The sequence below is a fragment of the Buteo buteo genome, chromosome 1 (assembly GCF_964188355.1).
Source record: "Buteo buteo chromosome 1, bButBut1.hap1.1, whole genome shotgun sequence".
NCBI classification, from domain to species: Eukaryota; Metazoa; Chordata; class Aves; order Accipitriformes; family Accipitridae; genus Buteo; species Buteo buteo.
This window is the reverse complement of record NC_134171.1, coordinates 17717915-17743429: the sequence shown is the minus strand read 5'-3', so window position 1 is coordinate 17743429 and position 25515 is coordinate 17717915. Positions and strand designations below refer to the sequence as shown.

Below are 25515 nucleotides of genomic sequence, written 5' to 3'. Positions count from 1 at the left end.
GTCCCAGCTGCGTGCTTTTGGGCCAACAGCTCTGGACACTAATTCTAGAAAAGTTACTGTTCCTGCTCCCATTCTCATGGCAAATTGTACATTCTGTTCTTGTGGAACAGGTCAAGCCATTTGTATTCCTCTTTCCATTTTTTCATAACTGAAGGAAGAGGACCTTTTTCTGATGCTGATTTCTCTCATGTTCTAGACATCAGTAAAGGCTGCTTAGATTATTCTTCAATGTTCTTTGGAGTACAAATAATGGTATCTCTTGCCCTGTTAAGAGGGTGTAGTTCTTTAGTGAGAAACTCCATGCTTTATGGAGACGTAGGCTTTTTTTCTGTATTCTTTTTGGTTTTGTCAATCTGACAGATTTTCCTGTCTGATTTGTTCTTTCAACAGCAGAAACTCACCTGACTTATGTCTGCATTCAGCTTTATTGGTTCCTTGCCACAAATTAAATGTAGACAGGAGTTTCACAAACTTTTCTTTCAATGGCTGTGCCAGCTCACCTACCCTCCATCCTCTACTTACTGCCACATGCTCCTTTCTGTCTCCACTTCTAGGCATACTTAAAAGGAAACTGCTTCTGTTTTTTATCGTGGTTTATCTGTAAGTGGGGCAGGTATCTTAACTTGGCTGTAGCTCTTTCTTCAGTAATGATCGACTTTAGACCTGCTTTTCTTATTGCATGCCTACCAGTAGAAATGGCCTTAATTTAACATTAGCTTAGGACTTAAAATCCTTTCAAAAGTATAAGCCTATGCGTTTCTCCTTGGTCTCAAATGTTTTATATCAGTTGCCAAGCCAGTAGCGAGTGACTACATTCATGTCTTTCCAAGCAGGTGTTAGGTAGGTATTCTTATTCTTGGTTTTCACTTTGCAGCTTAGGGCAGAGTATTTCTAAATTGTGGTCCTGCTAGGAATTAGAATAATTAGACTTTCACATTTCATATTAAAATACATGCATACATAAAAATTAAGATGCTTAGGGAAATCAGTCTTTTCAGATGGATCTTGACACAGGCTCCTATAATCTAAGGTGTGGATTTCATAAATGTACAGAGATTATACTTGATATTTTACTGACACAGACTTGCCCTCAAAGTTGTCCATTTGAAACTATTGAAATCTTGATTATTTGCTTCAAATAATGGATTACTTTCCTGTACATGAAATGGAAGCCTAGCTGAAAAATTCTGGTCTAGAAGCTGTAAGAATGTCACAGGATATTTTTCTTAATCAAAAAAAAAAATCTTATTCTCACATAGATGGTGCTCACTTATGAATGGAGGATAAATTGGGGGGGAGGGTGTGTAAAGTTAGGTTTCAGTGTTTTTATTGGGGCACTTAGCATAAATTTCAAACATTCAGTAATAATAATTTATTTTTAAAATTGAAGCATGCAAGTAAAGATGTAAGAGCTATACTTAAGGTATCCATTCTTAAAATTGTGGTGGTTGTTGTTACCTGTCTTTCTAGTTTAAAATTCTAGAGATGTGTGTTTGAAGAAATTTTTTTGTATATCATATTTGTTGCTGAGATTTCATATTTATCAGCTGACTACTCATAGCTGTTTTTAAATTATATTTAAGTAGTAGAAATCTCAGAAAAGGAAATTACTTATTTGTAAATTATTGTTTGACCTTCCTTAATTCAGAAGTCTGGTGGGTTATGAACTACCCAGGGACTGTCTCATCGTATTTCTAAGATTATCTCCCTCCATGACATAATTGCATTTGTAATGTCAAAAAACTATTATAAGTTAAAGATTTGAGATTAATCCAGCTCAAATGGCAAGATTTACATAGCTGCATTCATCACAGTATTGAGATGGTGGCATTCTGTTTCCTCTGAGAACAGCCCGAACCAGCATGAGTAGTCCTGAACCTCCCAGCCTTAGCCTTATTGTACCTCGTTCAAAACCATTTTTAATTATGATTAAGTAGAATAAAAATAGCAAAAACTTTTTTCTGTTATAGTGTGTTTCTAAGGCAAATCCAACAGTACTCATCTGCACAACAGGCATTTAGGGTTTTTTAAATTTATTTGCAGGCTACTAACTTCTGATAATGCATAGAAAATAGGTAGTTTTCTTTCATGAAACTGGTGATCAGAGGCAGACTTGTTTCATGGTGGTGCCTAGATGCTAAGAATTAATTATGTTCATCATAAAATTAATGATGCTTCCTTTCAACTGTTAGATTCTTAGCTTTTTTTCTTTCCAAGATCTTTGAAGGCAGCATGGTATGAACAATTTGAGATTATAGGACTATTTTTTTCTTTAACAGGTTTAATACTATCATCACTAGTAAATTATGCCCTAAAATTTTATCACTTTTTTATGCCCATTTCAGTGACAGCTTACATTAATATTTTGCTTCCTTGTTCTCTAAGAAGCCTGTGCCTTCTATGGACTGCTAAATAATCTGTATTACCACAAAACATAGTGATTCTTGTCAAAAAGATCACAGTTCTAAATTACTTTCTAAGTCAGGCTGCATTGAATAATTATAACTTAAAAAGGGGGCAGGAATGTTGTCTTTATCTGAACTTGTCAACATACGTTTCAGTCTGTCCTGTATTTTGGGGAGCCATCAGGAGTGAGCTCTGTACTTCCATGGCTGTGCAAGTCTGATGAATTTATTTATTTATTTACTTATTTTTAAATGGTTCAGTTCCCAATTTCTGCAATGAAGTTGCAATTTAAACCTTTTATGTTACCTATGATCTGTTATGTTTAAGGGACTGAGAACATTTTCTGTAGCTGACTGGTTTTGGGGAGAAAGTCATGTTGTTTCTGTGACTGCACTCTGAAACTGTTGTCACCTATTCCACTTCCCAAACTTTTATCTGAAAGTGCATACAATATGCTGTTTGGTTTTCCTATTGTGCTGTGTTCTTTGAAGATGAATTAGTGATGTAAAGGGTGTAACCAAAATCCACTGCTATATGATTTTGTCTCTGTGCAAGTAAAACTTAAAGCTTGAACAGCGTGTGGAATTTCAGTATAGCTTCAGGAAATAGCTACCAGTAAGTAATCTTCTTTCACTGATGTGCCAGAAGTGCTCAGCAAATTCCTACTAGCCTCCTTTAGTTATCTTTCTCATATATTTTGTATGTATTTCTTTCCTATTTCCTTTCATCTTACCACCCTTCTTTTTTCCTCAAACCAAGAAAACATTTACTGAGTTAGTGTGAAGAGCAAAAGAAGCTTTTCTATCATAATTTCAGTCTGGGACTATGGCTGCTTCTGACTTCTTACCCTGTCTTTTTGTCTCCATTCTGTTCACCTCCTGTCTTGGTTCTGTCTTGTGTCCCATTTTATTCATCTTAGTACTTCAGCTGTGTTAAACCCAGCTCTTGAGTCTAATTTTTAAAAGACTCCCTGGATATTGCTTATCTCCCCAGCTTGCTTTGATCTAGTGGAGTATGCCATCTATTTCCAGGGCATTTTTTTTCTCTCAGATTCCCAAATGGGATTCCGTCCACTCAGCTGAAAAATATTATTTCTTATTACAATGAGAATCCATTTGATAAATGGAAATGAGACATAAAAAAATTTCATTGTAGATTTCTTTGTTGTTGCATTTTGGCATTGTGGAAAGATGAGTTTAGAGGCAATAAATCTGACTGTGCATGCTTGGTTTACTTTAGTTTCAGTGTATGTTGCATTACTGAATCAATCTCTATTGGAAAGTGTGCTGAGGCTAGTATAGTCGTTGTAGATTTTTAACCTAATATATTCCACTATTTCCTCTTCTGGGAAATGTTTGAGTAGTTTGTACAGAGAAAATTTTTTTATGCTACTAAAGTTTTACTATTTCTACTCAGTATTTTTGAAACATTTCTGTAAAAGCCTCAAATCAGTGCTATATATCACAAATGCTCTTAAGCTTTCCAAGCTATCAATTTGCACATCATTGATGGTGGTGTTTAACAAGTGCAGTTTGCAGAATTTTTGTCAGACAGGATGGTAAAAACCAGTTTGACCTAGCTCTCAGCTAGTTGGGAAGGAGTTGTTTTTATCTATAAAATAAGTAAGTGTTGCAAAAAATTTAGAGAAATATAACTCTACAGTGATACTTTCCTAGTCATTTTACAGCATACAAACACAACATTCAATGGTAATCTCTTTGATAGGAAATGCTGAGGAGTCACCTAACAGATAAGAAATATTTATCCCTATTCCTACTTTCTCTGCATGGCCTTGACATATCGTAGACACAGATTAACTCAGCAAATGTATGGACTTGATCTAGGGGTTTTTTTAACTTTGTCATTATCATACAACAGGTGTCAAATTCCTGGTTTTCCTGAAGAACGCAGTTCCAAACTGCACAGAAAATAAGAAGCTCAAAGAATATTATTTTCTTTTTGTGCTTGGCAGCCTATCAACTTACACAGTATTGCTCTCATGTGCTCCTATTAAAAATCAGTATTTCTGTTATCATAACAATGATTTGGGTAAAACTAAAGAAAGAAATGCAAAATTTCGCAAAGAAATACTTGTATTCAAGCAGTTTTAACTGGGAGTGTGGAAAAGAGCAGTGTTTTCTTTAGCTCTTGTTGCTTGCTTTAGTAGAAGGTTGAATTCAAAGACCTTTCTGTTTAATTCCTTTTGCTTTAATGATAGGAAGAAATTTTTGTGGAGAGAGATGCTCCTTTTAGGTCATAGCAGGCCTGGAGACTTAACCACACATAGAGTTGTCTGCTTAGCCAGGGGAGACTAAATAGGACTTCAGAGTCCATTGGCATTATTCTGATTTGGCTGCTATGATTTGTCAGAGTAACATAGGCAGTTGCCTCTTTTTCCATCGCTGTTGAAAGATAGTAAATTCAGAGATGATTCAGTAATGGTCATTTGGGAACTGAGGGTTGCAGCATATGAAAAAAAAAATCCTGGTGTCATCACTGACAGTTTTATAGAGCCATTGGGTTTGTGTGCAGCAGCATCCAAAGAAAGCCAAGAGCATGTGAGGTCACCCTCAGCGTGCATTGACAAAACAGTGTGTCCTGTCACTGTACGCGACCTTCGTGTGTCCACAGCCTCCGTGCAGTACCTGGCCCCTCCTGCCTCTCCGCTCGTTCACATATGCTCACTTCCAGGGAGGAGTCAAAAAATCTTTGTAAGAGTGAATGTGCTCCTTATACAGAGCAGGGATATAGCACGTGTTAAAGAACTGCAGAAACACACAACTTGGCTCCCTGAAAGATTTTTTTTTTTTACAGTGCTATTGTTTTCAGATCAAAAAGGTATAGTCTAATTTCCGTATACTTTTTTTTTTCCTTTTAATTTTTACTTCTTAAGAAGAGACAAGAATGATCAGGATCAATTATTGTACACTCTGAAATATGAAATCTTTTAAATATGTTACAGCACTTCAAGAGTAGTTAGAGGGCAAGGGCTGGTAAAGGCCAGTGTAATCCAAGATGAAGAAAAGCATCTGAATTTCCAAAAAATATCACTAGTTTATCATACAAAGAATTTTTAAAAAAATAAAGCCTGTTTTATTCTTTTTCACTGGGCTTTTAGCACTGTTGGCCTGTCTTCAAATTCACTGGTGAAAGCAGAACTATTGAATAGAACATGGCTGGAATTTATGTTCCATATTACAGAACCACCTGTACCTGACTTCCACAAATCATATGCACGGAAGCTGATTAACTGAGTCAATCCTAAGTGAATAAAAACAAAACAGATTATAATTGCTGGAATAGTAAACAGATGACTTCAGAATTGAAAATTCTAACCTTTTTAGAGACCATTATATAAGGTCAATAAATGCCTGTTGTCTAGGAAGTTAAAGGGACCTCCATCCTCTTACTGGTGCAAGCAGTGGTGGTGGAGAACTCCGGAAGGATGTAGAGAGACTCTACAGCCTAATTCCAAGCTCTAGTGAAACAGGCTTCATAGCTCCTGGTGGCATCAGGCTGTAACCTGCAGTTCTTCCTGACAGGAGGGTTGCCGTATGACACATCTCTTTCTTTTGCTAGGAATGCTTCATGCACAGTAAAGCTTTTGTAAGCAGAGCGGAATAAAATTTAGAGTAGAATCTATTGATGGATCTGGCTGGAGAAATTCAACTGTTTCTATTTAATTTTATGCCTTAATTACATTCTCTGCTTTAAAAATACTATTTAAATACACCATTTTCATACCTTGTTACATCAACAGCTAGAAAATAAATCACTACAGGTAAAAGAATTAAAGACTAGGTTCTTCTTGGTTAATGGATATATTAATGCAGATCTCTAGCCATATTATTTTCCACTTTATCAAGGTAAAATTTCCTAAAATACTTGAGCTTTTTACGTTGATGTTACCCATACTGGGGAACTGAAAAAAAAAAAAAAATGAAAACATTAATGTAACATTTTTCTATTCCTGTTTTTATGCATTGTCTTAAAATGCCAAATTTACAGAGTTCTTCTGTAAAAGGTAAATTACTGCCTGACAATTACCAGCATATACTTCAGTTCTAGTTTTGCAAGTTCAGTCCTGCCTTTTACATGTTGTACAGATACTTGTACAAAAATTAACAGATAAAGAGTAGGACAGTCTTATGGCAAGTCGACTACTCAGAAAGTGCTGTTTGGTAGTATTATAGCACTCTGCATTTTCATTTGCAGCCAAGCCAATGGGGAGGAATTACAGTCACAATTACACCAAATCCTAGTATACACTCTTACTACTAGCAGTGGTATTTGGAAAATGGGCAATACTGACTAAGTACAATTCTTATTTTATATGCAGAAGTAACATGCCAACTCATCTGAGAAGCCTGAACCTTTAGCTTTTTCTGTCTGGCGCTTGCTGAGCATTAAAAAAAGTTTATGTATTTACTGCTTTAAAGACAGTAGAAATGCTGTTCTGTAAAGCACTTTGCAGGTATATACTACTTCATAGGTTGCAATTTCTTGATTCCTAAGGCATTTATGTTCCTTTCAGATAACAACCACCACAAAAAAAAAAAAGAAAAAAAAAAAACAAAAAAAACCCCAACAAAACCCAACACATCACCAAAACCAACAACAACAACAAAAAAAACCCACAACAACAAACACCAAAACAAAACAACATTCCAGCTCTATCTCTTCATTTAGCTGTTGATTATTTCTGTTAAGAGTTTAAGTTTTGCAACCTGGCCACACCTGGAAAGCATATAGTCAGTAGGGGTAAGGAAAGACTTCAGAAGTCAGCACTAGGACCAGCTCATATACACACTTAATCTCATAGTCTTAAGAAAAGGCTTTGACTTTCCTCACAGCAAGCGAGGGCAAAGGTTCAAGTCTGAAGAGGCTGTAAATTCAAGAAAGTAACCTTGATGACTAAAGTGTTCTCTGTCACCTATGCTTGCATTCAGTGTTTCCTACAGGAAGGAAAAGATCAGAGCAACAAGAGTGCATGCAAACCAGAAAAGAAGGAAGGAAAATGGTACAAGGCAAAAACAAGACAAAAGACAGAGGCAGAAGAATAAAGACACAAAGAAATGCAGGGTATAGGAAAAGTACCCCAGTTAAAGAGCGTTAGGAGCTAGGGTTAGTAAATCAGAAATGCCTGTTTCACTGCCATGTCAGAAAGGCACACAGCCTTCTAAAGAGCTTGCATAGAAATGTAAAAGAATTAAAAGTGTTTCAGATGATGTGTGAAAAGGAACAATGAATTGTCACTTCAGGTGTTACATGGGCTGTCTTTCCCTCACGCCATGACATAGGAAAAAGTTTAATCAGTCAGTCAACAGTATTTGAGTAACACAAGCTACCATGTTTCAGGTTATAGTCTTAAAATTACTGAATGTTCAAAGCTAGACTGTTCACCCATGTGAACACTATACTTCAGCAGTCAATCCTTGATAGTTTGCACCTAAGTCCTGTAATGGACCTGGTTTCCTGAAATGCAGCAAGTAAGAGCCATTAAGGTATTCTTGCAGCTTAAACACTCCTTTGTGTGCAGGTAGTTTATAGCATGATCATTCTTACCCTTAATTAAAATACACAGAGCTTTATTTTTAGTATCTCAGTAATTAGAAATATTTCCAACTTTGTATCATTCTTGCAGTTCTTGAAATCTTTGAAAAGGATGGCAAGAAACAATGAATTGCATATAGGACACAGATCACTGCAGGAGGTAGGCAGTTAAAAAAAAAATAGTAGGGATAGAGGGGTTGTAAACTCTACCTTCTCTTCTGAGTGTGCACAATTACAGCGCTTTATATGTTAAAGGAAGAAATTTTTTACAATGAGGGTGGTGAGGCACTGGCACAGGTTGCCCAGAGAGGTGGTAGATGCCCCATCCCTGGAAGCATTCAACGTGAGGTTGGACAGGGCTCTGAGCAACCTGATCCAGTTGAAGGTGCCCCTGCTTATTGCAGGGGGAGTTGGACTAGATGACCTTTAAAGGTCCCTTCCAACCCAAACCATTCTATGATTCTGTATGGTAACGAGAGTATGATTCAATCACATATACATCCTAGTCTGCTTACTGATCCCCACAAAGGGCTGGGTTTCTTTCCCTTGTATTACTTATTTTCCTAGATCTGAAACAAAATAAAAACTGTCTATATACGAGTTCTTTCATGGCTGTACTAAATTATCGATGCCAGCAAAAAAAAAAAAAACCCAACCCCAAATTCTCACCCAGTTCTTGCTGTGGTTTCACAGTATTCAGCTGGACACGACTTAAGGAAGGCCAGCCTGCGGAACACACCTCTTCCTGTGCAAAGGAATAGCACGAGCAGGAGACTGACCTACGACAGTCTCTGCAAATTAACAGGACCTCAGCTATTTCAACACAAAACAAGCCTGTTCTACTTTTACAACGTGGAGAGCACAGCACAGTCAGGTTCTGATCTCGGTGTTTCTGGAACATAGTGCAGTAAAACAACAACAAAACCCCAACCATATACGCAATGTGCCACCACCTCATCTTGCCTCCTATCAGTTTGCTTGTTTGCAAGGGAAGAGGAAAGTGTACTAAACTCTTTCTCATTTTTTTCCCTCTCCCACCCCCACTTCTTTTCTCACAGCACGCTACAAGTGAAAGTCTCGGAGCCGCAGAATTCAATAGACATGAACACAGAAAATGAACATTTGAAGTCCATAAAGATGTGCCTTAATCAGCCCACTGAGTGGAATCTGAGTTTTTCAGCAGCATCTCTCGCCAGCTGTAAAGTTTTTAACCAAAATCTCAAAACTGATGAGAACAAATAGATTGCAGCTGTTCTTGCACTATTATTTTGTACATTGTTCCTGATTTTTTTTTCTGCTGAATAATAAGCATTTATTACATTGATCTTGAAATTATCTTGTGTGATTTGGCTTTATATTACTACTAGCATTATTCATTTTGATGTACTTTTTCTTTTTTTAAATATAAAGTTTCACATCTGATCATCATGAAATTCTTGCAGTACAAATTTATATCAGAATCAGATGTTCCCCTTTAATAGTATTGTGATTTTTCTATGCTCTTTAAGTTGAATTATTATTTCCCAATTTTATTTTTGTGCACGAAAGTTAATATATTATGTAATTTGTGGCATAGGTCACCATGTAAAGATTTATGGTAATAACAATTCAAACAAATCTGTAACAGGTGGAGACCGACTACCTCGAAGCAAAGCAGTAAAAAGAAAAGGTAAATTATCTGAGGAGATCTCCTTTGCAAACGGATTGAAATGTATCAAACAACCAGTTTGTTTCTGCAGTATGCTTTCATCTTCATTTATCTTGAGAACTTCTGTGTGACAGTGTTTAATGACCATAATGTCTAAAAGAAAGGCCAAGCCTGCAGGAGAATCTCTCGAAAGATTGTCATTCAACAAATCTGTATCTGCACTTTTTGAGGTTTCTGCTAAACGGTCTTTCTTCCCCTTTTGTTTTTATGAATTTATGCCTGCCACCAATTAAAATGGATGTAAATGGTCTTCCTATTTCATTTTTTTCCCCCCGTGTACTTTGGAAATTCAATGTAAACATCAAAATTTTAAACTCTACTCAAAGTAGTAGTAAATGGTTGTAGCTGACAACATTGTAGACATTCCATGCTTAGATCAGCTTCAGCAAGGTTCATGTACGTCATTCATCAAAACTTTATTATTAATAGAGCTATAACAAAAGTGTTAGAATAAAACCATATGATATATTTCTCTTCTCTGGAGTCATACATTCAACAGCTAGAGTAGAGGTTTCTTAGTTCAACTTCTAATAAGTTGTCTGTCCTTTACTTGCCAACAAGAAGTCATTTTCCAGAAGGAAATTTCCTTGGAAGACACTGTATTTTATAAAACAAACGTTTTAAAGATTCACTTAGAATTATCATCTTACTTAAGTGATGATGCAGTTCTTCTTTACACAAGTTTGTTGGTTTGCAGGTGCAATCCAGTAACTGAAATAAAGATTGTTGTGAATTCTGGCAAGTCTCACAAGATCCCACAAGGATATTGAGTCACTCAGCTGTTAAGACAGCACAGAACATGATTAAAAGAATGAACATTCATCATCATGCCACACTGTCTAGAGGGTCTTTATGTATTCTCAACTGTTTAATGCACTTGCATTCCATGGGGCAAGAAAGCCAACAAGAGAATTAAACTTCCTGGGGGAGAGGCGCTGAAGTTGACTTCCGTGGAGCCCCACCAAAGCACAAGGAACATTCAGGAGTCAGGGCTATCCAAAGAGGGACATAAAAACAGTCTTTCAAGCAGTGAGACTAATGCAGCCGGTATCCTGTTCGTGTGCCTGGAGAAGCAGATGCCACATGGATTTATTCATTTCAAAGACCGAGTAAATACCAGAACCTTTCTGTTACGGACATGTCTGTCTCACCTCCAAGCAGCTGTCTGGTTTTTTAACTTTTAACAATTATGATCTATTCCTTTGTGTCATATTGAGTTTCAATTAGCTGATGAGTTAAAAGGTTTTCAGGTGGGAGTCAGATGCAGGCACAACCCAAGCTCACTAACCACTTCTTTAAGTCAGTCAATAAACAACAAAATTAGAAAAAGAAATGTTCTTGGTGCAGCACTCACCTTTCACCTTGAGATAGCAACCAGGCAAAGGAGACTTATCAAGAGAAAGTCTTTTAGTTTGTAGTCTGAAGAGACTGACTAGGCAAGCAAACAAAACCAATCACAAAACTGGTTTTAAGAAAAAAAAACTAGTGTAGGAATAAACATGGGATCATTTTAAGTTTGACAACAAATGACTACTGCTATTTATCATTATTTAATATGGAATCAAGTCTAGATCTCATATGCCTCATGTTTGACACCATGTGGTGTTCAGCCAGCAAAAGGAGTAATTGGTTCAGAGCAACAAAGAGGCTGTTTTTAAGTCAATTAGATTCTTTTAGGGATTAAAATCTTATTTCTTAATTAAGCAGCCAGGAAGTTAGGTACTTTCAACCTATAGAATTAAAGTAAATAAAAATCGGCAACATTATTTTAGCTAGAGAGAGTAATGCATACTAAGTCAAGATTTTTTCACTTCAGGTAGTAAGATACTTGCAGACTTGGCTCCTTATCACCTTTGGATGGACACTATTGCTACCACATGTGACTTGCTTGAAAGTCAGCTACATACATTTAGACCTTAATTATTGCTTAATAATCAGCTTTGAAAAATACAACACACATATGATCATCCTATCCTGTAATTAAGCAGCCATCCTTCTTCAAAAGATGAAGTAATTGTGCAAGAGCATACCAAATTTTCTATTGCACAGAAAACCTATCCCTTGACAGGGCGCAGGGCAAGGGAAGAGCCCAGAGGGGAAGGAAATGCCAGTTGCTGGTCAAGTTTCTAGCCTGAAAGAGGATCACAGGGTAATTCGGGCATAGAAGGACCTCAGGAGGTCTGTAGTTCTACATGCTGCTCAAAGGCAGGCCAGCTGTGAGGTCAGAGCACATTGTTCTGGACTTACCTAGTCAGATCTTAAAAACCTCGTAGGACAGAGCCTGCACAGCCTCTCCAGGCAACCTGCTCCAACTGTTCTCAGCCTGTTCCACAGCCTTTTTCTCCTTGTATTCTGGTCCAAGTTACAACTTATGCCCATTGGGTTTTGACCTCCCATCATATGCAAAGAGCCTGGTTCCATCTCCTCAACAGACGCCTTGCAGGTAACTGGGGGTCCTCCCAACACCCCCAGGCTGAACAAGCCCAGGTCCCTCTGCCTCTCCCCACAGGGCAAGCACTCCAGCCCCGACCAGCCTGGGGGCCTCCACTGAACTCACTCCAGATTGTCAATGTCCCTCTTCTATTAATACACACCAGTGAAGCCACATCCACAGCAGAGACATCCACTGATTGGCAGGCGACTTCAGGGAAACCTGATCTTCTCAGTACAGGATTCCTAAGAGATGCCAGAGACAGAACCTGCATATGTGGGAAGGTGCAACAGAACAGCAAGAAGGCAAAGCTGAGGCATTCCCAGAGAAGCCTTTATAAATTAATTGCTCCAGCTTTTCCTAGAAACTCATTTTAACCAAAAATGAGTGGACTAGCAGCAGTTGCTGAAAGTATATTTGTGGCAGAGGAGCAAACCACTCACGAGAGTGAGGGCGAGAGAGAACTTGCAACTGAAATAAAAAAAAAACCAAAACTAAACTTTAAAGCACAAGGAAAGCTCTATTTGACAATCAAATATATACTTCACCTTTTTTACCTACGTTCAGGCAGCATTCCAGGGGACAGACACTGTCTCTGATCTCAAGTGGTTGCATGTACACAAACTCACACTAGAACACAAGCTGGAGATTTGAAGAGAAGAATTATCAAAAGAGGGAGCTCAGGACTTCAAAATTCTGCTTAAAATGATGAATAAAAATAATTCACCAGTTACATTAACTTCTGAATAGCACATATCAGCAGAAAAGTGTGTCACAGCATTTTGTGGTTTAACAAGTTTCTAACAAAAACTGAAAGGGAAGAAAAGCAACACAATTCTATCTGTTTTCTATATGCAAGCTTGAAAATAGCGTAACAGTTTGGGCATTACCCTTCAGGAGCGCTACTTTTCACTTGTGTCCCTAAGCCATTTCGGAGAATTACCAAAGATCATTTACAGTATATTTACTTATTTTAAATGCAAGTTCCTTCAAAAGCTACATTCGGCATCAGTAGTTGAGATGCACCTGTCAAGCAATTGACATTTTTCTCCAACTGCCTTGGAAATTATCTATATTGTAACAGACATGATTGACAGTGTGTTTCCACACCAAAAAACTAGCATGTCCAGGGTGTCTGCTCAGTCTGCTCAGCCACCAGTGACTACTACATGCAGTTTAAAGTTACTCTTCTGTTGTCTCTCTAAAACTCATGACTATTCCTAGGTATGTTGTTAGAAAAAGGTTTGTTAACTTCAAAGCTACAAAGAAATCAAAATTGTAAGCCACTTTAAAAAGACAGTACACAGACCTTATTGAAGTACTTCATTCTTTGCCCTTTCTGTACTTAGGTATTCCTTTCCTTATTGGATCTTATTTTATACCACAAGTATTTTTATGCTTTTCTAAAAGCACCTTACTGATTTTCCGTAACAAGGTCAAGATCATTAGCAGACTTCCAGGCTTAGGTTTGTAAAATCAGCAACTCAGTTTTACCATTTTAACATTATTTGAAATAAAGTGGACACATATCTGCAGAAAGCAGAATTCACAGTTAAGATCAATTCTATTCTACGTTAACATGAACAATAAGACCTGGTCAGCAATGCACAGGCTAATAAATGCAGAAAGTATGTGCATAAAAGGTAGGTACATTCAAAATTGCTGCCATCACAAGCAACCACTCCAGGTCAAACATTCTCTCTGAATAATGTTAAATATCAAAACAGCTTTAAGTACTTACCACCAACAGCAATTTTTATTTGCAGATAAAAAGTATTCTCTGTTAAAAAAAAAACAAACACAACAAAAAAAACAAACCAAATTTTGTTCAGGTAATATTTTAATATGTTTTTATTACATGAATGATGGACTTCATAGTGTGAAAAATCATCAAAAGCATCTATTTTTAAAAAATTAAGTTCCTAGAAAAATCTAGAATTATAAATGATCATAATATAAAAAGAGTTAAATATGACTAACAACAGATTTATTTTTCAAGTCTGATGTTAACTTCCAGCGTTAGCAAAGCACACTTTCTCTCCTTTTGTCTTCATTGATCTGCTTCCCTATTCAAAAGTCTTGAAAGATTCATTCTTGTTTTTTCAAGTGCCACTGTTTTTGCTCGTCTTGAAGGCCTTGAACTTGACATTGGGACCGATTCTGGAATTTCATCACCACTGAAATGTAAAATATTTTAAAATAAGGCCAAAAAGACTAAGCAAACTGAAGAGTTTTTATATTAACAAACTTGAAACATGGTCTTAAAGAGCAAAAGTACTTCTTTTTAATTATAAACTTTTTATTTTTTGAGAGGAATATATTAATGTTTTCTAAGTGACATAGCAGTATCAGTAAAGATAACCAAGTGTTAGCAGTTACAAAATAAGCAAAACCCCCAAAAGTTTAGGTGGTATCAAAGTAAACACACTGAACAGGCAAATGGGAATGATTGACCCTGGTCACCCTAAAGTCTGTGGCTTACTTGCTTGAGAAAGAGTGAGCACAGCTGAAAATTACAAAGATAATGTCGTTTTAATGCTTATCTCCTACAAGATCATAAGCAAAGGAGTGCGTTGTGTATATTCACTTACCAGTCGTTTGTAGAAGCTTATCAACTACATGTTGAAAAAGAAGCAACAAAAATGTGGAGGGGAAAAAAGAATTTAAATAAAAAAATTGATTCCTCCACAGAACAGTTATTAAAAAAGCAGAAAAAGTGATTGGAAGAAGAGTAACAATGTAAGGCAAAAAACTAACTTTTGTCTGCTAGAATGTATATTAACTCTATGCACAAAAGGTATGTTAAAAAAAGAATTACAGACTCTTAGGCAACAATGATTAAAAAGTCAAGCTGTCAAACCTGCTATTGTTTCAGAAGTACCAGTTCAAAGGGGTTTTTTTCTTGAATATTTATCTGTGTATTAGGAATAGAGGATATTAAAGATGCAGGTTTGGGGTAAGAAAAACATTTGAATTAAAAATTCCTTGCTAGAACAGACATCATGGGTTTGATGGTGGAGAGAAAAGGATTTTACCTTTCACTACTGCATTTTACAGTTGTGCCAGGTTTTCTTCTGCTCACAGACCTCGCTTCTGCTGCTGCTTTCCGTTGTCCTAAGTATAAGCAAAAGTCTCTTTTCATATCATGATACCATTTCTTAAACTAGTTTTATATCTTTCTTCAGTGTTTGGTATTGCATTGAAACATATAAATACGCAGTCACCACAGTTAGAACGTGGTGACAAAACGAAACCAACAACAAAAATCCTGCAATGTACCACTTCTCCCATAAACACCTGTACATTACTGTAGATGACTGTGGCCAAGTTATCTTGAAATCCTGTAGTCGAACTTTTTTTTCTTTTTTAAATCTGTGTTGTTGGGAGAGGCTAACAGCACAAAAATTTCCACAAAACAAACTATTTTAATCTTTTAACAAATAAAATTTTAAAAACAGAGTATGAAGACTGACTGTTTTTATATCTTTATTTTCACAGAGTTAGTATGAAATTATTTTATTAAAAACAACTAGTATTGTAGCCAGAAAAAGCCATACCTCTGCCAGCTTTGTTTCTTGTGGATTTCAATTTTGCAGTTGCTTTACTTTTAACTTCATTAACTGGAGTATGAAGAGCATCTTTATTATTTTCTGTTAAACAGAATAGCACATGCAGAAGTCATAGATAATAAATTTTAATTTATCTTAAGTACCAGTATTTTAAGTTTTGGCTGTTATACAAAAAAAGCCACACAATTTTAACCCCACTTTTTCCTTAAACTAGAAATTAGAGAATAAGGCTAGAAGGAAGCTTAAAATGTCACTCAGCTATAACCCTGCCCCAACACAGGTTAATCACATGTAAACTATTCCTGGGGTGGTGGTTGACAGCCAGCTCAATACGGGTCAGCAGTGTGCTCTGGCAGCCCAGAGGGCAAACCCCATCCTGGGATGCCTCAAACACAGTACAACCAGCCGGTCAAGAGGGGTGATGATCCTGCTGTGTTCAGCATTGGTGCGGCCTCACCTCGAGTACCGTCTGCAGTTCTGGGCCCCACAATTTAAGAAGGATGTTCAGGTCCCTGAATGTGCCCAGAGGAGGGCAACAAAGTTGGTGAAAGGGTTAGAAGGAATATCCCATGAGGAACAGCTGAGGACTCAGTTTGTCTGGTTTGGAGAAAAGGAGGCTGAGGGGCAACCTCTTTGCTCTCTACAGCTTCCTCAGGAGGGGAAGTGGAGAGGGAGGTGCTGAGCTTTTCGCCCTGGTATGCAGTGATAGGACGTGTGGGAATGGTTCAAAGCTGTGCCAGGGGAGGTTTAGACTGGACATTGGGAAGCATTTCTTTACCAAGAGGGTGGTCAAACACTGGAACAGGCTTCCAACAGAGAAGGTCAATGCCCCAAGCCTGTCAGTGTTTAAGAGGCATTTGGACAATGACCTTAACATGCTTTAGCTTTTGGTCAGCCTGAAGCAGTCAGGCAATTGGACTAGATGATCATTGTAGATCCTTTCCAACTGAAATATTCTATTCTAGTCTTAAAATTTCTAAAAATTTCAGGAAATCTCTTTCTTCAGCAATCTCTGTTATTGCTAGGAAGCCTTCCTCCTACCATCAAATCTAAATCTCCTTTGCAGCACCTGAAGGACAAAAATAGTTTCTGTTGCCCTTTTTGCTCACAGCTATCACTTAAAAATTTGAAGTAGTAAATGCTGCTTTATTTTTAATGATTCCAAATGTATCTGGGGAGGATTGGGAGAAGGGAAGGAAACAATGCTTTTCTCCTACAACCTGCTTTTTAAAAGTGCTCAAAAATTCTCTTCCATTAGAAATTCATACCAAAAAGTATTATCAGATGTTAGAAGACAGTACAACTATTTCTCAAAAGCATACTTCCAATAAATATTTGAAGACATAAGCATAGAAGATATAAGAAATTAAAAGTATTTGACACTTCCAGAAACACCAGATTAAAGCCCTGAAATAATTCACTAGAAGATATAAACAAATAATGAGAAGAAATGTTAAAAGAAAACATGATCTGCTTAAAACAGTTGCTTGTCAATATCTTTGCTTTACTGCTGCAAGCAAACGTAAACAAGTTTCATCCAATTGCTTTTCTGCTGAAAAATGTTAGACTTTCTGTGCCATCAGCACAATGTACACTGCTAAGGTACATGCTGCTGCATAAACTGTGGAAAGTCTTCCAGCTACTTCCACTTCAAGCTCTTAAATAGCAATAAAACCAAATCTGGCTCCAACATATGAGCTCCTAACAAGGACAGACCAGTGTCAACACTGAAGATATCAGCTATATATTGCTATAATATAGTCTGCAAGAAGCACAGGCATGGTAACTCCAAAGTCTAAATACCCCACAAAGTACTTGTTTCTTTCTCCAAGTTAGCAAGTCACATTCTAAAGATGAGTTAGTCAACACCAGTATTTAGCAGGCATACAAGTGTGCCAAACAGCTTAAAAAAAAAAAAAAAAAAAAAAAGAGCAGCCTATTTTAATACTGTCTTTGTTAAAAAGAGAGAGCTGCAGGGCAGAGCTTAGGACTCAAAATACAGCACTGGTTATACTAGAGTAATATGGAGAACAGGAAAATAGAATTGGATCAAAAAGCAATAAAAAAAATGGAAATTACTTCAGTACAAATATTTTAAACTGTATACATATTTACTGGATGTTACCATTTCCCATTTTTCAAAAAGTAGATTAATTTAACGCAGGAAAACTAAAACTTATTTTCATACACATCTAAACAAGTCAGTTGTATACCTTCTTCATTTTGAATAGTATTCTCAGATAATGTGATGTCAGTTTCCTGTATCCTTTCAGAGAGCCCTGTTTCCTCAGTCCTTTCAGTGTGGTCTTTGCCCAGATTAGGATCTTTGGTCAAGTTCATCTTTAGCTTCTCAATAGCTCTTTGACACAGTTTATCTTTCACTTTCTGGAAAAGTCACATTTAATGTTAAATGCTACTTAATTTTACAACTATTTATTTTATCTATTAAGTTTACCCACTAATAGGATTAGTTAAATTTACTGTATGAAGGATACAATGTGTGACATGAAGATGATCAGTCAAGTTGAAAGGAGGAACACTTTCTCCATCAACACCAGGCATTGAAACCAAAAATACTTTTTTTGTTCTTTTTTTAAAGGAAACCTAAAAAAACATTAAAGCAACTGGACCTTTCCGGCTGAGTCCTGGAGTATAGCTACCTCTGGATAATATGCCCATAGTAGATCAGCATTCTTTTCAACATTTCTATATACTATTCCTCTGTCACACTCCCAAATTTTACTTTATTTTCCCATATTAATAAAAGCATCAATGTAAAAACTTTCACATCACTCTTGTAATCCCCTCCCACTTCATCTTAAATCAAGCACCCTCTTCATGTTGCCTAATGATCTTACAGTTACGTCGTAAGTTTAGGCGTAAAATTTCAGTAACTAAAGATAAGCCATCCAAACTGTAAAAGGTATCAGATTGCTAATGATTAAAGAAGTAAGAACCATGTTATTTATGTACTACCTCTAGAATCTCATTGAGCAGAACCAGAAGATTCTCTGTGGAAGAGCTACTAAGTTCTAGTGAATTTAAAGCTTTTGCATAAATCCGAACATCTGGTGCAGCTGGGTCCATCAAGATTTCATTGCAAATTTTCATTGCTAAACTGTCATGCACTGTTAAGTCCTGTAAAGGAAAGTAATTAGATATCAGAAGTTTCACTTGGAACTATTTACAAAAGATAGCAATGAGATCATTCTGATCTAAACAGCTAATGACTAATTTTACAGAGTAAACATTTTACTAAAATGCAGTATTTTGAGTACATACACCAACTGATTTTTATAAATACTTTTCCCAATATAGACAATTAGCCATGGTGCAAGTTCCTACTAGCATTTTTTAATTGTAAGAAGGAGAGGAAATTGAGGGAAGGGAGGGCAGGGAGGTCAAGCTAAAAGATTTCATTACCTGAACAGTCACTCATTTAATCCAGCTTCTGACACTAGGAATCTCAGAAAGGCCCAAACAGCTAGCAGTAGGTGAAGGTGGTCAGTTCCTAATCTCTAGACACGAATATTGTTTTCCTCCAGTTTAACACACTGTACCTGATAGTCCTGAGACTTTTTAGACTGGGGTTTCAGTCCACTTGGTCTGGTCAGGTCAACTAACAGTTCAGAAACATTACTGATATCTATTTCAGACAAAGGTGAAGTTGCAGGAGCATTTAACAGTGTTCGCAGAGTTGGAAAATAAGCTTCTTCAAAGCATTCCTGGTTAGACCTGTTTCAATTGAGTCAAACATTAGTAGCATAATGAGACAAACCTTAATTTGCCCCTAAATTTTCTCTTCTATGATGAAAGTTCACAGACCTACTACAATTCATCAATCAAAGCAAAGTGGGAGCAGCAAACCTTGGTAGAGACAGCCAGCAGGATCAAGATATCAAAACTACTTCACAGAACCAATTTCTTTTAAGCTTCAGCACATGGTATTGCAAGTTTTAAGTAACACTTCCTGCCTCTGAACAGTTTGAAAGTTCATCCTTACTACTGAAAACCTAACTGATATATACAGACTCATTCTCTCTTAAGGGACAGAAATACATTTCTCTAAATCTTTTATTTAGATTAATCTGTCTTCTGCTCATCCCTCCTTCCTGCTAGCTTTTTTCTTTGGGGATACTTCTCATTGTGTAAGAAAGCAAGGAAGCCTGGCAAAAAAATGCAGTGCTTAACAAGATTTTTGGAAGAAATACTTGTGCTTTCTTTTCTCAGAAGTTAGTAACTCCTGCCAAGCAAACCTAAAAATCATGTTGCACTTGGTTCTGCAGCAAGTTGTCTAAAAGCATAGTTCCACAAGACAGGTCAAAACAATTTAAAAGGTAGGGTGTCAAAAACTACAAGATACTAGTAGGTGAAGTGAAGCCTTTTTTGTTTCTGATACTTCTTAACTTCATATTTGAACCCAAATAACTACAGGAGAAAACTAAGAAATAATTAAAAAAAAAGCAGGTTGTTTGCTGCTGGATTATTGAGCCAAATCAGCTGACCAAAAGACCTTTTGAGCACTAAAACCAGGGCAAGAAAGAATGGAAGCAAGAACTCTCCCTTTCAGCAGCTTTAAGGCTTTAGATTGGCTCAAGCATAACTAAAGAATCGTTTAGATTTTTTTTTTTTTTTTAATTTACAGGAAATAGTCTAGTAGCATATAGCCACAAGGCAGAACTTTCTCCTCTTAGGCTGCCAGAGAGTTTTCTTTACTCTTTAAAAAACATTCCACAAATAAGAATTGTTCACTGGTTACAGAATCTTGTCCCTGTTATTAGCGTGCCACGCCACTCTATTGACATGACAGAATATTTACAGAAGTCAGCATCAACATTTTTCCCCCCCTCATACAGAATTCAAATATTTAATTTCAAAAAGTAAACCTCTTGATTATATCTGCAACCAGATGATGAGGTTAACAGAGCAGCACCCAGAAAACAAATGGAATTTTAAAATTTGGTGAGAGATCAGTACTAAATTAGGTATGAACCTCAGCCAAATCTCATTCATTACCTGAGTTTTCATTTTCCAAGTGGCAAATTTGCAGACAGTTCTGAATTACACATGGTAATTAATAATTCTTTTCTGAAAATACAGTATTGCTAAACAAAGATAATCCATGATTCATCTTAAAACGAACTGTTTGTGATCCAGAATGCAGATAATGTTTTGAGACAGAAAATTAATGAGGTTTCCTAACTAAACAGAGATTCCAAATCAATGAGCCAGACTAAGATTTAGGATTTTTTTTCTCCGCTGATTTTTCCAATTTTTGCCTAAAGCAAACACTATGTTTTTCTTTTCCAGAAAAAGATCATCTATGAGGTGCCAGAAGGAGTTGCCTCATTTGCAAGTGACTTTGAAATACACAGAATTACTCAGGTGGGCAATCATTAGGACTCATAATTAAAAAAAAAAAAAAAAAAAAGGAGAGAGGGCAATTCACAGGGTCAGAAGGGTAAAAGATTATCACTGTTAAAAGCTTAAATGTTTAAAAATAAAAAACAAAACAAAAACAAAACAAAAAACCAATCCACAAGCAATAGCCTGCTGCTTTGATATCTGCTGGGCACCGATTATTTTCTTTTGAAGCATTCCTGCTAGCTACTTTTTAGTGACAAAGTCTACCTGTAGTGCTCAACAGCGTAAATAAGCAAAGCATATCCTTTTAAATTAATCTCTATTCAGTATCTTGAAGAACAGTTTCAATCATAAGCTTAGGAAAGAAAAAAAAAAGTGGAAGGCCACAAGGGTAAGAAGGAATTAATAGAACGTCTTCAGAATAGTCATAGTTGAGATTATATATGTTCAAAAGTAACACACATATGAGGCTGAACTAGACCCTTAGGTCTAATTTGCATTTGTGCAATTTCTGCTTGTGCAAGATCAAAAAAGGTTCCTAAAGCTGCTAGACCAATGTATGTTTTCACATAATAATTTACAAAAGCCATACCTATTTGCATAAGCAAATAAAGGGAAGAAAACTCCTAGACAGTGTCTAAGCCGAGTATCCTCTTCTGTCACAGGATTATACCACAACAAAACAAGACGAGAAAGAAGCTTGGCACTAATCAGCCTCCCAGAGAACATCAGTTTGGCTATGCCTTCTGCAGTTTCTGTCCTAAGTTCTGAAAACTGAAGAAAGAACTGGTCATTTACAGAACACACCAACCACAGTGTTTTTCACTAATGCTGTATAAGTCTACATTCTATTTTGCCAATCAATTCTCTACATTCACATATTTCCACCTGCACAGAATTCAAAGCTAGCTCAAGAGCTTAGTCTGTATCAGTGACAAAGTTGTGGTCATTTTGTAGGACAACTGTTTTGACATTAGACCATTAATTTCAATTACACATCATGTAATATTCACAGGCAACTTAATGGGATGGTAAGCCTTCTGCAAAAATCATTTTTAAACAAGACTAAGGCAAATTTTATAGTATTTCTTACCTCACTGTCTAAGAAACTAGAAAGAAGCTGCAGGAGGCTGTGAATCGTAGCAGTCTCTTCTCCTTCCTCTATTGTTTCACTTTCTTCCTCACAATTTTCAGCTCTAATGCGTGCATCTTCACTTTGAGAGTCATTGCCTCTTCTGGCTTTAAATGGCTCAATTCCAAACAGCATTAGTTGATCAAAGATTGCCTTTAAAGCACTGAGCTTTACATTTATATTATCTATTTGTAAAACCTAGGTTTAATAAGGAAAATACATACATCATCTTACAGTAGACCACCCATGTTAACATTAAGCATAATAAGATTTTTTACTTTAATAAGATTGTTTAATTTGGGAAACTTTTTATAATACTTGGGACAAATTTCAGACTCAGCAATACAAGTTTAAACCTGAATTTGTAATACAGTCTGGGAAATAATTTATCAAGTCATCTACGCATTTTCCATTACATAAAATCAATTGAATTTCACTCACGGAGCGTGCATGCATGTGTGAGAGGTAATTTTATTGTTCAGCTTCTAAGCAGACATTGGACAAACAGAAAGTTTATTTGCCTGTAGTAGCTCCACAGTGGCTAACACAAGCACTACAGAAAAAATACATAAGACAATCCCTGCTCTGAAATACTGTATAGCTTAATTAAAATAAACAGTATGTGAAAAGACAGCAGGGAGCAAAAGAGTAATAAAAGTCAAAAGTTGCATAGGTTACTACAGGTATTATAGTTCAAATTAACATTCAAATAAAAACCATACATAGTGGGTTAGCCTAGAGATCCTAGATCTGTTTAGCCCAACACCCTGCTTTTGATGGCAGCCTACACAAAGAATTTGGGGTTTAGTACCTACAGAAGTTACTTAAATCTAAAGTCTAAGTTGCTAAAGCAACTAAAATCCTCCCTAAACAACCAAAATGATTTTTAATGAGACATACTCAAAGGCAAATTAAAAGCAGTAGTATATGCTAACTTTTTGGGAACCGAAAGTTTTCCTGCTATGGTGACTGACAGCTCTATCATCTTGTCTGAGCCAAGCATATTATCTCAATGCCTGCTGTCAGTTCTCTTGAGTGTGTACTCTTAATAAAGCATGATGGCCACCTATGCTTCTCTCGAAGCCAGGGTCTGAAAAGTTAACAATTGTGTCATCTTTTATGTAATTAGCTCAGCATCAGAACATTTACCACAAAGGTGGGCGATGTGGGTATTATGGCATCCAACATGTTCCACATCCATAGATGTTTGGCCATGCTATCATTTGTTGGTTTGAATACTCCTTTATCCTCTAATTAACAACCCTTCCTTAATCCATACAAAATAATAATTCAGAAATTAAACTGGACACCCAAGATCACAGGTAAGTATGCAACAGAAATGTAAAAACAATCAGTCATGTTTTTAATTTGGTCTCCCAAGGAAGGAAGGCTTACACAATCCTACAGCTTCTCTTTTCTATGTTGTAATAGCAGAAATACATGACTGATTTCACCCAGATTCAGAAGAGAAAGCGAGACCTTACAGATGAAGAATTCCTACAAACTTTGAAGACAACAGGTAACCTTACAAAGTAAAGGCATGCTACTACCAAGACACAATATCAGCTTGAATATTATTAGACATCAGAGGAATCTACGTGAAACCACACTCTCCAGATCTTTAGGAAATCAGGAATCACTGGTTCTCAAATAATGTAACTGTGTAGAATAGTTTGTTATAGATACAAGACTATTTTTATCTACTAAGCCACACAGACCATCATTCCATTCCCCATCAGACATTTTACCTGTAACAGCAATGCAAGCTGTTGTCGGGCAAAGTCTTTGTTCTGAAGGGCACAGCAACCCAAACACAGAACTGCCATATTTCTCACAGCTGGATGGACATTAGTTATGCCAGGAAGTATCTGGAAACAATAATATTAGACCTTATAGTTGAAATACATAAATTGAAAATAAAAAAACTGACTACTAAAAACATGCTTACCCTGAAACTAAAAATAATTTAGTTTGATACAGGATTGGAATATACTCTGTTTATCTAGATACAAACAGAAGCAGATCGAGTATGCCATTTGAAATCAGTAATAAAATAATGGCAAAAATCATGAGTGTTTTGCTTTTTGTTTTTAATAAATATTTGTTTTCAAACAAAACTGAATTGACCACTCATTGTGAAATAATAAAAAAAAACCACACAAGAACAAACGTACACATTTCTTCATAAAAGACATTAGCATTCTTGCAGAGAAACAATACCCAGTTTCAAGTTGCAAAAATACAGATGCCCCTTTCATGTACTTGAAATAGTTTTGAGAAGACAATGGTAAAAATCCACACAAAAGAAAAGCCAGACTAGATACAGGGTGAATGCTACAATGGCATCGTTTTATATTTTTGCATTTACTAAAGAGTTCGAGTTTAAAACAACAAATAAGATATCCCAAATCACGTAATATGTGAAAATCCAGCAGGAACAACAATAGGAAAGCAGGATCTTGGAGAAAGAAAAGTAGAATAAACAACAAATGTGGAAGTTAAAGACCTAATAAAAAAGGTTTCTGGGGGACACATAACACTAATTAGTATTTCTAAGAATACTTCTATACATCTGAAACAAATCACGTATGGTTCCACTACATTTAAGTTACTCTAAATTGGTGTTGCAATTTTCTTTGCAGTTTGAATTCTAAGAATGTGCCCATACTGACTCAGGTCATCTAGCCCATTGTCTTGTTATCAAAAAAGATCAAAACCAAATTCCTATGAAGTATTACATAAACAGACTAAGTAGATACTTCCCAAGAATTCTTGTCAAGGTCCCAACATTTTGCAGCCGAGAGGTACCAGAGCTGGGAGGCTGTTCCTATCTACCTAATCATTCCATAATATTTATTTTTCTTGAATTTGCTCAGTCTTCCTTGAAATTTATGCAAGTGCCCACCACGCACGCATCCTGTGACAAAAAATTCCACAGATTACATATGATGTGAAGAATCAACTTATTTCATTTGTTTTGAGGTTGCTAGCTTTATGGGCTGATCAACCAATCCTTATTCATGTTCTCCATAATACTCACATCTTAGGACTTCTGCCCTCTCTTAGACCCTGCCCTTAACTTCTCTCTTCTCCAGGTTACAAAGAGGTAAACTATTTAGTCATTCTTCATACAGAAGCCATTCCATGCTTTTCTTTGCTGCCCTTTTCTTGACCACTTCCAATTCAAATATAAACTTTCTAGATAGATGGCATAAGAATTGCACTGAGTATTCAGATGTGGCTGCACCATTCATACAATGGCATATTATTTTTTTTCCCCATTTTGTTTTCACACTCAGTAACAGTTAAAAGTCTGTGATATTTAGAAATGTTCATCTTAAAATCCATACTC

At 36.5% G+C, this 25515-nt stretch overlaps 2 protein-coding genes across 6 annotated transcripts in view; one reads left to right on the top strand and one right to left on the bottom strand.

Moving 5' to 3' along the window:
- The window catches only part of LCORL (ligand dependent nuclear receptor corepressor like), a 100130-nt gene extending 79130 nt beyond the window's left edge, over positions 1-21000 (top strand). For 2 of the 5 annotated variants that reach the window (XM_075023665.1, XM_075023702.1), the window contains exon 8: positions 9018-9216. In XM_075023665.1, the coding sequence (XP_074879766.1) occupies positions 9018-9077 (60 nt within the window). In that variant the 3' untranslated portion in view covers positions 9078-9216. Of the gene's footprint in view, positions 1-9017; positions 9917-20977 lie in introns of those variants that run through there. The other 3 variants (XM_075023683.1, XM_075023719.1, XM_075023693.1) reach the window with 3 other exon arrangements.
- The window catches only part of NCAPG (non-SMC condensin I complex subunit G), a 28825-nt gene continuing 16963 nt past the window's right edge, over positions 13654-25515 (bottom strand). Inside the window, exons 14-22 of the mRNA XM_075023741.1 lie at positions 23912-24031; positions 22125-22361; positions 21624-21805; positions 19228-19402; positions 18644-18805; positions 17881-18052; positions 15656-15748; positions 15134-15212; positions 13654-14275 (exon numbers count right to left, since the gene is read on the bottom strand). Of these exons, the coding sequence (XP_074879842.1) occupies positions 14149-14275; positions 15134-15212; positions 15656-15748; positions 17881-18052; positions 18644-18805; positions 19228-19402; positions 21624-21805; positions 22125-22361; positions 23912-24031 (1347 nt within the window). The 3' untranslated portion in view covers positions 13654-14148. The remainder of the gene's footprint in view (positions 14276-15133; positions 15213-15655; positions 15749-17880; positions 18053-18643; positions 18806-19227; positions 19403-21623; positions 21806-22124; positions 22362-23911; positions 24032-25515) is intronic.